Genomic DNA, 15,338 nt, shown 5'->3' with positions numbered 1-15,338 from the left:
GCTGTACCTTAATTAGAGTTATACCAACAGCTTGCTTTGTTAAATGCCCAGTAATTGCATCACAGATTTTATAAATGAACTGGTGGGGAATGACAAAAACCAACAAGTCTGCATCTTTTACAGCTTCAGTCAGATTAGGGACTGCAATCTGGAAAAATAGTAATTGGGAAAGAAAAAAGAAGAATTGTGTAATTATGTTCAGATATCCAATTCACTATTATTTATTTTAAATTGCATTTAATTAATAGAAATAGCAAATTCACATAGTAAGGTCAAAAGAAAACTATTTGAAAATAGTTTTAAAAAATACACACACCCTGCAAAATATGTTGATAAATTGAATTATAGCAGATGGAACTGGAAAAAGGTAGATTTCCAGAATAAATAATTGAATAGCCAAGATATTAATATCTGCATATCCAATTGACCATAGCAGCAAATTATAAATACAAAGAAATAATAAAATTTGGAATATACTTATAACCAAAGCCTTCTAAAAGAAATAATTTTGTGACATGGTTTTGATGAAAGATTTAGAAACAATAGGTTGTGGATAGAAAGGAAATATGATAAAATCTTAGAGAGAGAGGTTTGATTATAATTGTATGTACCAGGTGTCTCCAACCTTGGCAACTTTATGACTTGCGGATTTCAACTCCTAGAGTTGAAGTCCACAAGTCTTAAAATTTAGAGTGCATGTCATGTGATATCAAAAGAAAGTGTTTTGAGCTATATTGGCCAATGCCCACATATATCTGTATCAATATTTACCACATTTTCTGGTAGTTTATATCCAGGAAGATATTTCACATTCTCATGATCGTTATTTATGATATCTGTAAGTTTCCTCCCATTAATAGTTTCTTCAAAAACCCACATTTTCACTGTAGAAGAAAACTTCTGCATTGTTTTTACATTGTTGCCTATTATTTTTGCCACAGCAGACCCCCTAAAAAAATAATTATATGCATTATAAAATATACTTTTATAAAATTTATAAAATATGCAAACTATAAAATATGCAACTTAAGAATGAAGAAATGTAATAATCAGATAATAGCTCCAGTTAATTCATGTAATTTTCAGTTGTAGGGCTGTCATTGAAAGAGAAATGTCTTGGTGATAAAGCTCATTCAAACTAGTTTGCTAAGCACACACAGTATTTCTCTGTAGCCACGAAACAATATATAAATTTAAAAATTCATAAGGCAAATGTCCTATGCTGTTCTGAATATGCATTAATCATCATATACATCTCTTTTCATGTTTACTATTGACAAATCCTCACATGGTTTGTAGCAGAGTCTATCTTTATAATTATATACACTGTCTACCTTCCTTTTAAAGAGATATACCATTGTTATATTATACCATGCTTTTATTTTATGAGATTTTACATAATTTCTACACTGGAAACTGAACTCTGGACACCACCATTAAGCCAGGAAAGCTCTTAAAATTAATCCAGTTTATAGCATCTCAAATGCCATTGTCCCATTCCTGATAGTTTTAGCCCCATAGTGAGATTAATGGCCTCACTGATCTCAAGAAATTTAATATAGAATGAAAGTGAATGTATATTACAGCCAGTTTGGTGTAGTGGTTTAGACCAGTGGTCGCCAACTGGTGGGCTGGGGACCACTGGTGGTCTGCAAGAAAATTTTGGTGGTCCACAAAGAAATGCCTCCCCAAAGCACTCCCCCCAAAGCAATTAATCCAGGCTGTGTGGGAACACAAGGCTGTGCTGTCCACATGGCCCACCCACCCACTGGTCCCCAACCTTCAGCCAAGCACAAATCTTACCTTGAGTAGACCACACATGCTGCAACTGGAAGCTAAGACCAATGGTAGGGGAGGGAAATTCGCCCCAGAGTGACTTGCTGACGTTAATGGGAAAGTTGGTCCCATATTCCAGAGCTGCAGTAGTCACAGGACTGGCCCTTTGGTCATACCAGAGCAGCTCCTCCAGTCCATTGCAGGCTGGTGCACCCGGGTGGAGGAGCAACTGCTCCGGGATGACCAAAGGGCCAGTCCTATGACTACTGCAGCTCTGGAATATGGGACCGACTTTCCCACCAATGACAGCAAGCCACCATCAGTCAGAATTCATATTAGTGGTCCGTGGGATTTAAAATTATGAATTTGGTGGTCTCTGAGGTCCAAAAGGTTAGCAACCCCTGGTTTAGACATCAAGCAAGGTACTGAGAAACCAGGAGTTTCAATCCGATCTTGAGCACAAAGTCAGTGGGTGACTTTAGGTCAGTCACCATCTCTCAGCCTGAGAAAGGAGACAGTTGCAAACTAACTCTCAAAAATCTAGTCACGGAAACTGCAGGGATTTGTCCAGACAGTCTCTGAGAATCAAACATAATTGAACAGCCACCAAGGGGCAGTGGCTATCCATCTCCTATATATAATTCTGTGTGGCTAACAAAAGAAAAGCACATCCAATAATTCAATATATAAATAATATGACACTGCATAAAACAGCAGCCAAGAACAATAAAACCTCACAGTCAACATAATAAAAAAGTGGGCTCACCCACAATATCAGGGCCCTAGATTTCAAGTATTTGCAACTCTTTCATCTTTCTCTTTGCAGAAAAAAACTCCCCTATTTTGCTCTGTCCAGTGTTGACTTTTGGTGAATCCTGGTCTAGTCCTTGTGGTTTTCTTGGAAAGATTTCAGAAATAGGTTGCTAATTGCCTCCTTCTCTGGATTGAGAGAAACTGGCCTAAGAGCAGCCTTTGTGTTTTAAGCAAGACTAGAACTCAGTCTCCTGAATTCCAACCTTGGTATTTTAATCACTAGAGTAACTTGGTGCTTCCCTTGTAATTTATTGTACTCTGATTCAATTAACAGATAACAAAGGGAACCAGAATTGCAAAAGAGCAGATTGTTCCATTTCCTTAGTGTTGAACGTAATCTGCTAGTTTTATTTCCAGGAACAAATAGTACAAATAGTAACACATACATTTTTTTGCAAATATATAATTGGACTTATATAATCTTATGTCTTTGAAACAGCGAAGTTAGAACTAACAAACCACTGATTATATTAAACAATGTACACAATCTTCACTAGCTTTTGTTGCAGAAGATACATCAACAGAAGTAAGACAATAGTGAAGTTTTAAATATTTTGTAAATAGCATTTGAATAGAAATGTCAGAAAGACTGACCAAAAGAAACTTTCTATTAATTGCTCAATTTACTGAAATAGAGTGTAGAGCCTAATATGTTTTTCTTTCTGATAGTACATTAATCAATACAATGAAATATATTTTTTTCCATGGAAAAATCTAATAAATGAAAACATGTAATTTAAATACATTTTGGAACTCCCTCCACCAATGATTAGCATTGGAGATTAGATTTGAATCAGCATCTGGCAGTCTATTCTGATGACAGAATGTTTATTCGTTAGGAAGACCAAACCTGCTTCTTATGTTATCAAATGTTTAGAAAACTTTTGACAAATTCAACCATGGAGGCTTAAACAGGTAAACAAAAACTTTTTACTAAGTTTTTAAAGTACCATAGACACTCCTAATTTCTCTCTCATTTCCACTGAACACAATAGAGAGCCCTTGATTTATGACTGTAATTGAGCCTGTAATTACAGGGGAAAGACTGCTGATCTTGAATATTAAGGGTGTCCCCACTTGACTGTGCCTAATTTTACAACTTTTGCAGCAGTTGTTAAGTGAATTACTATGCTGGTTAAGTGAATACTGCACTCCATTGGCAATCCATTGTCCACAATTGGTAGTTTTTGCTGGAAATCGAAAGTCGATTATGGGACACTGAAAAAGCCATAAGTGTGGGGCAGTTGCCAAGAACCTAAACTGGATCACATGACTGCAGGAGAACTAACTTGAATCTGGATCATAAGTAGCCCAGGGGAGATCATCATAACTCTGAATGATCACTATACAACTAGTCATAAGAGGAGACCTACCTGTACAATTTTTCAAACATTTGAGTGAACATTTGAGTGAAAACATCTTTGAAAACAATATATATTTTCCATGTATTGAAAGGGTAATTAGGTCCTTAGCAAACACTTTAGGCTGTTACAATTATTTTTTAATTTTTGACATATATAGAAAATAAACTGACAACAAAATTAACTGACAAAATTACTCAATTTTTCCAATTTCATCAAATACATTAGACCAGTGTTAACCAACTGGTGGGCTGTGAGATAATTTTGGTGGGGTGCAGAGAAGTGCCCCCCAAAGCACCCCCCAAAGCCCGCCCACCCGCTGGCTCCCACCCTTTGGCTGAGCACAAACCTGCAAAAAGCAGCACAGTCCTCACCAGGTAGGATGAGGTAATGGCGCTGTTGCAGAAAGAGGGAGTTGGCGGCACAGGCGGGCTGAAGCGGCAATGGAGATGGCCGGAAGGTGCAGGAGTGTCACGCTACTTGTATTTGTGTGGCACTCCCGCACCTTCCAGTTTGCCTCTCCTGGCCTGGGCTCTTCCTCAATGGGGGGGCAGCCCGAGGTACTGGCTGCTGGTGGTGGGAGGGGGCGGAGTAGGCAAGTCTGCACTCACTATCGAGTTCAGAGGTCCGGAATGGGGCGGTGGGGGTGGCAACAGTTTCCTCATCCCTCTCAGCACTCTGCTTTGCTGCTTCCCCCTTTTTTTTCCTTGAAGGGGGGCGGCAGAGACATTAGGGCTGCTCTCCCCCCTCAGCAAGCCAGGCCTGGAGGAACGTGAAGAATTGTGAGCGAGCACCGGAGAAAGGCGTGTTGGAAAAGCCAACACATTTCCAGCACTCTCTCCTCTTTCCCAAAGTAAGATTGAATGAGGGGAAGGGAAAGAGGGAAGGAGAAGCCCAGCTGGCTTTCCTTTGGCATGGGGTGGGGGGGGAGAGACCAAATGCCCAGACCAAAAAAGTGCTGAGGAAGATGGGCTCCTAATAACCAGCCTGTTTGTGCAGGCGAGAGCTCCAGCTTTTCTGGACTCGACACCCCGCCCCCTCAGCCTCCACACAGGGAGGGATCCTTCTCTGCTGGGAAGCAACAGGAGAAACCTGGAGCTTAGCCTCAGGGAGTCCTCTTCTTATGTGGAGGCTGAAAGGGGGGGTGCTCATTATTAGGAGCCCATTGGCGATTCCAGCCCGGCCCTCCTTCCCTCCTCCAACTAACTCCAGGCAGCCACACCTGGCAAAGGAGGAGAGGTTTCCTCTGACTTGGGGGAGATATGAGATGGCTCTGCTTTTCTTCTATTTGAGGGGGAGCCGGTCCCTCCCCATCCAGATCTTCCCAGCCTCCAGGCACCATGTGGCTTCTTAAATCCTCCCTCTTCCCCCCCAAAGGAGGAGAGAGGCTCCTCCTTTCCCTTCGCTCTGCCCCACAGTTATGATTAAGCATTTATGATTTTGTTATGATTAAATAAGCATTTGTGTGTGTGTGTGTGTGTGTATAAATAATAAAAAAATATTAAATTTATATTTAATATAAAAAATAAAATGTTTATATTAAATATATTATCTTTTTTTAAATTCGTATTAGTGGTACTCGGGATTTAAAATTATGAGTTTGATGGTCCCAGAGGTCGAAAAAGTTGGCGACCCCTATAGTAGACCAAAACAACTAAATGGACATTACCAAGCTGATCAATTCGATTATAATTTAACTAACACTGTCTAGACTCCTAATAATTTTGACTACTCTTTTGCATTTTCCCCCAAAATCTATTACAAATTTTTCCAAGAATTATTTCAGCACAGTGCAACATGAGTACACAGGGTTCCAGATGAGAAGTATAACTTACATTTATATAAGGGCACTTACAAAATTGTATTTTTATGTTCACCCTTTTCTAATGGTTATCAGCATGGAATTAGCCTCTTTTATAGTCAAAGGCCCCTTCTAATTCTGTAATTGACTCTATCCTCTGGAGTTATTTGGTCTGTAACTACAATAAATAAATTACTATGCCACACAGCAAGAAAACCCTTTTTTTGCACTCAGTCACTGCTTTTAAGCTTTTTCCACCGGGTGACCATTGGTCCTATTAGACAGTATCTATAATCATTCCCTGACCCAGCGTATCCAGATTGAGCATCTGGCTGAGAGAATGCCATAGTAGGTAACTGGATTAGGTTTAGACTCTTGGGAGGCGAAATGCCACTGTCATCAAGCTCAGCGCCCCCTTTTCTAACGAAGAGACTGATTTGGTACAACCACACCACCATATCAAGCGGGGAAAGGGCAACCTTCAACCCCTAAAGCCGTCTGTGTGTGAGGTGCAAAAGTCCCACCTGCCCGACAAAACAGCACACGAGCAGGGCTTAGTCGGAAATCTGTCCCCGCCTAGTTTAAGGAGGCTGTCAGTTTTCGTGGAGGGATGAAATATGCGGGGATTTATCTCCCCCAAAACCAGCCATAGCAAAGTGCAAACTCTGCTGACGCCCTGTGAACTCCGAGGCGAATGGCACTTCTCACTCACCAGTTTCCCGACCCCACGATGCACACTTTCAAGGGTCCCGAAGCTCCAGCCATTGGAAGTAGCTGAGGGCAAAGTCATGCCGAAAAAGAGTCCAGGGCAAAGGAGCTCAGGAATACCCCCAATTGGCCGCAGCAAAGAAACTTCCGGCGGCCATGAAGCACAGACATAGGAGAAGCAATCAAGCCCGCCTCCACAAACAGTTGAGAAAACTCCATCCTCCGGGGCTTGCTGGGAATTGTAGTCACATCAATAGGTAATCGACGCTCGTATCTTTTCCGTCTGCAATTTTTGGAATTTGGACTTGTCTTGGTCTTGTAACCTGGGTGCATTGCTGGTCTTGAGTATGGACTAGACGTATAATTTGATTCATGACGAATCCAGAAATCCAGGGGATTTAACCTCCTGTAATTATTTCAATTTATCTGACTACAAGCCGCACTATATAAACGTGGATGCAATTCTCTTCGTATCCTCTTTGATTCCACCAGAAACCCTCTTCACTGTTTATACAATTTTGTTTAAGTACAGTTAAACAAACTAAGTTTTACAACAACAATTGAAGGCGCCAGAATACCTCTGCACTGATCTATAGTATTTCTGTAAGTCACAAGAGAATGGGTCTTCTAAACACAGAAGCGGGGTGGGGTGGTCAGCAACAGAAAGCAGCAGATGATAGTACATTTATACGAAATTAGAACTTTGATGTATTTGACTTAATTGAGCAACTGAAGAGTTACAGTTTAAGCATATGTACTTACCCGATCCTAAGTCCTATTGATCTACTTCGGTTAAAACTCTGTAAGTATGATTTATCCTAATCATGGTCTGTTGAAAAATACATGGACATCTGGTCACTGATAAAACTTAGCTTCTAATTTACAAACTCACAGAGATTGGATTCACATACCAATTCTGCCAAATCCAATAAAACACAGTAAGTGTTAGTGTAACACCTCAATTTAGCAAATTCAATGACACATCCAAGTAAATGGAGAGGAGAGTCAGCAAAGAGCTAGTGTTCAGACTCTGTACTTTCTAATGGTGAGATATGTATTTGATATGTAAGTTCAGTAAGCAGAAATAGGAAGGAAAGTTCAAAAGGTATACTACTTTAAAGAGTACAAGGTTCAGGAACTATGAAGAAGTTTAAATAGAAGTATTTCCTGCTAAAGAGCAAAATAAAAAGGAAATAAAAAGATTCTAACAACTATTTTTAGGAATGCTGTTGTGTCTACATAGAACAATTTGAGTTGTTTTATATAGTTTAGGATTTGGAGAGGGATGTGTATGGAAAAAAGTGTCATTGGCTCAGTTCATAGATTCTGACTAAAAAATGTGGCAGTTAAGTTTAGTTTACTGATATCCAGCCATTGTGATTAGTTAACCAAAATTTGATATTTTGTGCAGACATAGTTGCAGTTGTAATAATTTTATCTAGCATACTTCAGGTGCAATAAGTGTGGAGAAAAACTATATTTTGCCACTCTTACATTATAGAATATAACCATAGTTTATGGTTCAGCAGTGTGAACACAATTGATTTTTTTTTCATTCAGTAACCATGATTAAGTGGGAAAAAGCTTGTCATACACATGGAGGTTTTGTAATTTAAAAAAAAGCAACATAGGATTGTTAGAAATAAGAAAATTCAAAAATAAAATGTAGATGAAGAGTGTTCTGTACAGACATTTGCATACTCGAAATCCGGCAGCCCGGATTGGCCAAAGCGCATGGCCACCGGATTGGCTGAGTGCGCAGCACTGATTGGTCGTTCGGAATCGACCGCGATTGGCTGAGCCGATCGCGGGCGATTCAAACGACCCCGATTGGCCGCAGCGCTCGGCGGAAAATGCTTTTAAGCCGCGCTTCTTCCCCACTGACCCCACTTGTGTTTTTCCCGAATAAATGAGCTGAACCAAGTCACTGCCTCGCGTCCTTTGCTCGTATGAGAGATACGACACTGGCGACGAAGGTGGGATTTTAAAACAAGTTCCACACCGCACGTGGCTCACGGAACCACAACTGGCAACATGGCCAGCGGCAACGTGCCACCCGCTCCCTTCAACCAAGCTACGGAGGACTGGGAATCATACATAGACAGATTCCTCATGTTCTTGGAGAGTAGCAACTTCAAGGACGCGAACGGGCAGAGAAAACGAGCCGTCTTCCTCACGCACTGCGGGCCCGCAATGTTTAAAATGGCAAAAGCCCTCGCCAAACCTCTCGACGTGAAGGCCATGGACTGGGCCGATCTCAAACCGCTGCTGAGGAGCCACTACGCGCCCGCCGTGCCCACCCTCATCCGCCGGCACGAGTTCTACCGCTGCGACCAGAAGCAAGGTGAGAGTGTCAGCAACTTTGTGGCTGACCTCAGGGACCTCGGGGGCCTGTGCGGGTTCACCGATCTCGATGAAGCCCTGCGGGACCGCGTCGTCCTCAGCCTCAGGGACCCCGTCCTACAGAGTCGGATCATGGCAAAGGGCGACATCTCCCTCGCCGACGCCCTTGCCGAAGCCACTGCAGCAGAGGCGACCCGGAAATCAGCGGCCCAATTGCGGCAAGCCAGCACCGCGGAGCGGCCCGCCATGGCCGAGACTGCGACCCCCGAGAATCAGCCCAAAATCAACCACCGAGCGGCCGCATCCACGCACCACGGCGACCTCGAATCCCCCTCCGAATCGGAAGACGACGAGGAAGACGTCCACCGGCTGCAGACGGGGCGCGACCGGCGCGAACCACGGAACTGAAAATCAAAGTTCTAGTGCGCCGGCTGCGGCGGTGAGCACCCACGGTCGGAATGCCGGTTCTTCGATGCGATATGCCGGCATTGCGACAAGCGGAGCCACATCGCCAAGGTCTGCCGTTTCAGACGAAACCACAGCCCCCGACACCGAGACGGCAGCCCGAGGAGACGCGACAACGCCAGGCACGACAACACCCCCCGAGGAACCGCGACCGAGATCTCAAGAGCCGGTGGAGCCAGGAAGCAAGGAGCCGCCGTTTCAGCGAAAACCGCCAGCGTGAGGAAACGCACCAGACGATCATCGTCGGCCATTCCTCCAACTGGGATGGCCGAAAGGTCCACGTGGAGGTCGCCATCGAAGACCGCCCATGCAAGATGGAAGTGGACTCCGGGTCCTACCTATCCATGGTCGCGTGGCGGGAGATTAAGCGGCTGGTACCCTCCATGAAACGGCGCGAGCTGGAGAGCCAGAAGCTCATCCTCAAGGACTACCAAGGGAACCGCATCCCCGTGGTAGGAACCGAGCATTTCAAGGTCGCATTTAAGGGGCGCACCGAAATACTCCCCCTGACCATCGTCGAACGAGACCGCCCCAGCCTCCTGGGACTCCAATGGTTCGCGCCGCTGGGAATAGAAGTGACCGGCACCAACCACGTTGCCGAGGCAGACTGGGAAGAGCAGCTCGTGCGCAAATTCCAAGAGGTCTTCGACGGAAACCTAGGCAAGTACCGAGGGCCCCAATAACTTTCAGCCTTGACCCCACCATTGCTCCCATCCGCCTCAAACCCGGCGAGTGCCTTTTGCCCTCCATCCCAAAATCGATGAGCAATTAAATAAGCTCATCGAGCAGGAGTCCTCGAGCCAACGGACCATGCCCGGTGGGAGACCCCTATAGTCACCCGATAAAACCAGATGGGTCAGTGAGAATCTGCGGGGACTATAAGGCCACCCTGAACCGCGCCCAGCAAAGCGCCTACCCCGTCCCAGTAGTGCAGCACCTCCTACACTCACTGGGGGGCAGGGTTTTCGCCAAACTCGACCTGGCCCAAGCCTACCAGCAACTGCCGGTCGACGAGGAAACCGCGGAAGCACAGACCATAGTCACACACCGAGGGGCATTCCGCTGCAAGAGACTCCAGTTCGGAGTCAGCGTAGCCCCGGGGGTGTTTCAAAGCCTAATGGAGAGGCTACTCCGGGGCATAAGGGGGTAGTACCCTATTTTGACGACGTGCTGGTAGCCGCGACCGACCAGAAACAATTGGAAGGCCGCCTAAGGGAGGTACTGCAAAGATTCCAAAGTGCAGGGCTAAAAGTTAAGAGGGAGAAATGCCAACTGCACACGGCACGAGTTGAATTCCTAGGATACCTCCTAGACCAGCACGGAATCCACCCCACTGAGAGCAAAATCAAAGCCGTCAAGGAAGCCCCGAGACCCAGAAACAAAACTGAGTTACAAGCGTTCCTGGGGTTGATTAATTTCTATAATGTTTTCCTGCCCCAAAAGGCAACCGTGGCGGAACCGTTGCATAGGCTGCTCGACAAGGCAGCCACCTGGACGTGGGGAAGACGAGAAGAGGATGCGTTCAACAAAACCAAGGACCTTCTCACATCGGACGCTGTCCTCATCCAGTACAGCGAGACACTCCCCATCACGGTAACTTGCGACGCATCACCTTTCGGCGTAGGAGCCGTCCTCAGCCACACCCTCGCCGACGGAAAAGAAGCCCCCATCGCCTTTTTCTCAAGGACTCTCTCAAAACCCGAAAGAAACTACAGCCAATTGGACAAAGAGGCTCTAGCAATCGTCGCAGCCGTAAAGAAATTCCACGAATACCTTTACGGCAGGGCTTTCTCCATAATCACAGATCACAAACCGTTGCTGGGAATACTGGTGGGGGACCAGGCCACCCCAATCATCCTCTCCCCAAGGATGACAAGGTGGTCCGAATTCCTCGCCGCCTACAATTACCGGCTAATCCACCGACCCGGTAAGTCAATTCCACACGCGGACGCTCTAAGCCGCACGCCATTACCGACCCTGGACGCTGACCCAGCACCCACCACATCCACCCTTAGCATCGAAACTTTACCCAACCTACCCCTAACCACGTCAGACATTGCCCTAGCAACCAATAAAGACAGACGTCTAGCGCAGGTTCTAAGATGGGTGGGAAAAGGGTGGCCGGAAAAGGACGTGGATGACGAATTCAGAGCCTTCCGGAGTCGACAAACAGAACTATCCACACAAAAAGGCTGTTTACTGTGGGGGGACAGAGTCATAATTCCAGAGAGACTGCAGAAAAAAGTCCTGAGCATGCTGCACGAAGGGCACCCTGGCATCGTTAGGACAAAAGCCCTGGCCAGAAGTCACGCCTGGTGGCCAGGGATGGACAAAGAGATCGAAGCCTGGGTGGCCTCCTGCAGGCAGTGCCAAGAATCAAGACCAAACCCCCCCGCCGCCCCGGTCCTAGAATGGGAAACCCCCAGGGGGCCATGGTCCCGGATCCACATAGATTTCGCGGGACCAACCAGAGGACACACTTTCCTGGTAACCGTAGACGCTTACTCCAACTGGCTGGAGGTAAGCAACATGAAGACAACCACCACAGATGCCGTCATCAGAGAACTCAGTAAGCTTTTCGCAACCCACGGCCTTCCCGACGTCATCGTCTCAGACAACGGCCCCCAGTTCACCGCGCTGCCCTTCGAAAAATTCTTGGCGGAACGAGGGATCCGGCACGCGTTAACGGCGCCAGCACACCCGGCGGCGAACGGAAGGGCGGAGAAAATGGTCCAATTCATGAAGAAGACCATTCAAAAGATCGAAGCCGGGGACATACAAGACAAGATAAATCGGATGCTGCTGATCCAGCACATAACCCTGAACACGACAACAAACAGGAGCCCAGCGGAGCTACTGATGGGGAGGAAACTGCGATCACCGCTCGACCGCCTGCACCCCACATACAACCCAGAGAAGCCCCCTGACTCCACCAGCAAACGCAGAACATTCGCACCAGGAGACAGGGTCTACGCAAAAAACCTTACCGGGGACCCCCTCTGGGTGCCGGCAACAATAACCCAAGCAACGGGCCCACACTCGTACCGCCTTCAAACAACCGACGGACGAGCGTGGAAACGTCACATCGACCAACTGAGATCAAGAACCACCGCGGGAAATACAAACGACACGCAAACATCAGACACAGAGGAGAACCGGCAAGACACCAACCAAGAGGGGAGGGAAGGCCCCAAAGAACAAGAAGGACAAACCCACCCAAAAAGAAACCAGCAGTACTCACCACCTGAAGAACCGGAGAGCGACCCACTCGAAGCCTCACCTGGAAGGAGCAGCCGAGCCAGCTCAACCGACCCCGGAAGCCTGAGCGGGAGCAGCCTAGACAGGTCAGCCAGCCCGGGAAGTCCGAGCGGGAGCAGCGAAGCCAGCGGCTCGACCAACCCGGGGAGACCAGGAGGGAGCCGCGGCGAGAGGCCTGACTCACCCTTCCAGGCGGTTCCATCAACGAGGCGGAGAGTGACAGGAGTCCCACCCGAACCGGCCGACAGCCAGGAAACAACTGACCTGCGCAGGTCCAGTCGGAAAATACGGAGCCCCGCCTACTTACGGGACTACATCACGTAGGACCAAACCAAGAGGGGAGGGGTGTTCTGTACAGACATTTGCATACTCGAAATCCGGCAGCCCGGATTGGCCAAAGCACGCCACCGGATTGGCTGAGTGCGCGGCACTGATTGGTCGTCGGAATCGACCGCGATTGGCTGAGCCGATCGCGGGCGATTCAAACGACCCGATTAACATGGCGCTCGGCAGAAAATGCTTTTAAGCCGCGCTTCTTCCCCACTGACCCCACTTGTGTTTTTCCCGAATAAATGAGCTGAACCAAGTCACTGCCTTGCGTCCTTTGCTCGTATGAGAGATACGACAAAGAGAATAGTATACTATAGCATTAAGAAGACAGTTCTCTATAGACATTTAAATATATTTTCTAATACATTAACTTATTGTTAAACATGTACCTGCAATCTATTACATCCTCCTGTATCAAGTAATGCCACCCCTATTTCCTCCAGGATTAGGAGGACAATCGGATAAGAGAGAAACTATTGCCCTAACTTTCTTTAAAGTTAGATTTCATTTTTCAAAACATCAGCTTACTTTTACTTTGCATAGATGCTAGAAATGCATATAAGAAGATCTGCTGAATGTAACATTAATATGTAACAAGTGTGGTATTAGGAGTAGATATTTTTTTATTCTCAGACCGTTAGAACAGGGGCCCTGCTGAAGGGACATTCTTTAATGCCAAGAAAAATAAGATGTGATGGGAGGTCATTGGGAGGTATCAAAGGAGATGATATGGTCTTCATAAGGCGCCTCGGATTAGCTGTACTCGATCACTGGGCCGATGTAGGAGGGGTGTCGGGATAGAAGAACTATAAAATGTATTGAAATCTTAAGGTGTGGTTCTTGGCTCACACTTCATGTTGAGGTCAGCTGAGATTCTACCGCTCTTTGCAAACAGCTTAACAATAAATTCTCTGTGTTTTCACCGATCCAAGTTTTTGTCATTTAGATTCATTTCCAACAGGATGAAGCTATGACAGAAAAATATTCTTGAAGATCAAGCAATAATGGATTAGGTTCAATGGTATTTGAAGTGACAGCTTTATTTTCTATTTTCGAGAATGATTGCTAATTGTATAGTATAAGAAAAAGAATTCTGGGTCTATTGATTCCTCCATCCTTCTGCATAGTGACATTAAAAAAACCAGATCCGTAATTCCATTGAAAACACAGTGTAAGGCTGGTTCACTTCTTCAAAAACACAAATGACCCTGAATTATGTGATACATGGATCATTGAAGACTTAATTGAGCATTTTCTGAGAAAAGCAAGAAATATTATTTGGAATTATTTCTCTTCAAAGAATAGGAAAGTACAGGTTAGAAATACCTCCTTTTATTTTGATCACCTGTAACTAAGACAGTTCTTTTAAAAATGGCCATTTAAAGTTTGTTTTAAACTTTATATGAAGTATTTTTCCCCCTTTGGTACAACACATTCCACAGCCTATGTGTTTATCAATTAGTAAAGTGGTATGCCATATACTAAGGAACAAAAGTTATTATTGTGAATTATACTCCACTTCTAATGATTACAGATATTTCCATATGGAATTTCATGGCAGAAATGCACAATTAAATTACTACAAGTTGTTCCAAGTAAAGCTGCCTTTTGCAATTGTCCAATGGTCATTTTGTCAATATCAATAGTATTCAAGTAGTACTCCGGTTGTTTTGGGATGCACCCAAGGTGCCTATTTGCTTTTTTTTTTGCCACAGCCATTCTGTTTCTATTTGCAGGCCTCTGTATTATGTTATCTTCTCTAGTTCTTTCTCTTCTCTTTTGTTGTCTCCAGGTACCGCCATATTCACTATTCAGACTTTTTGTCTTATTTATTGACATTGTTAAGGTCCATTTGACAACACTTCAGGTGCAATAAGTGTGGAGAAAAACTATATTTTGCCACTCTTACTTCCACAAGGTAGGCCTTAATTGCAGCTTTTGTGTTTGGTCAGATTGTTTGTTTTTCTTCAGTGGTGCTCTTGCTATCTCTTGGCCTTTTTCAAGACTGCTCATAGCCACTCCCTTAAACCTCACTCTTAGCTCACTCTCAGCGCTAGCAGGACTTCCCCATCCACTCCCCCTTACACAAAACAACAACCCCTCTCTTAAGCGAAACTTACTGGTCAGCCAGTGGGAGGGTAAGTTCACACAGCCTTCTACCCAACTCTTACTCTGAGTGGAATGTCACAGCAGGCAACTCTGGTAGCCATTGGCCTTGTGCTCAACCATGGGGCTTCACTCCATGTGTTTTGCCACTCTAGCCATGGTCTCAAACTCAGTTGCCTTAGGTCTGGCCTCAATACTAGCTTCCCCTTGGATTTGCAGCCCAACTCTCACCACTGCTATTGTTTATTTTATTTTATTTTTTATTTTATTTGTCTGTCAAACATCTACAAGATAACAAGTAAGGTATAAACATAAACATGGACAAAGGAAGTAAATATAGATAAATGGGGACAATAAGACAGGGACAGTAAGCACAC

General features: G+C 45.2%; 2 protein-coding genes across 6 annotated transcripts in view; one reads left to right on the top strand and one right to left on the bottom strand.

Moving 5' to 3' along the window:
* GPD1L (glycerol-3-phosphate dehydrogenase 1 like) overlaps positions 1-6,600 on the bottom strand; it is a 28,168-nt gene extending 21,568 nt beyond the window's left edge. For 2 of the 4 annotated variants that reach the window (XM_026717784.2, XM_087915373.1), the window contains exons 1-3: positions 6,464-6,600; positions 772-949; positions 8-148 (exon numbers count right to left, since the gene is read on the bottom strand). In XM_026717784.2, the coding sequence (XP_026573569.1) occupies positions 8-148; positions 772-949; positions 6,464-6,516 (372 nt within the window). In that variant the 5' untranslated portion in view covers positions 6,517-6,600. Of the gene's footprint in view, positions 1-7; positions 149-771; positions 950-4,299; positions 4,490-6,463 lie in introns of those variants that run through there. The other 2 variants (XM_087915372.1, XM_026717785.2) reach the window with 2 other exon arrangements.
* A 33-nt stretch (positions 6,601-6,633) lies between these two features.
* OSBPL10 (oxysterol binding protein like 10) overlaps positions 6,634-15,338 on the top strand; it is a 222,849-nt gene continuing 214,144 nt past the window's right edge. Inside the window, exon 1 of one of the 2 annotated variants that reach the window (XM_026717766.2) lies at positions 6,634-6,716. The gene's annotated coding sequence lies outside the window, so the exon portion shown is untranslated. The remainder of the gene's footprint in view (positions 6,717-15,338) is intronic. The other variant, XM_087915371.1, reaches the window with a different exon arrangement.

This window comes from Pseudonaja textilis, chromosome Z, assembly GCF_049901715.1.
Source record: "Pseudonaja textilis isolate UNSWEBS1 chromosome Z, rPseTex1.2, whole genome shotgun sequence".
In the NCBI taxonomy this organism is placed as follows: Eukaryota; Metazoa; Chordata; class Lepidosauria; order Squamata; family Elapidae; genus Pseudonaja; species Pseudonaja textilis.
Note: the sequence above shows the minus strand (reverse complement) of the source record. Positions and strands in the feature narration are given on the sequence as shown.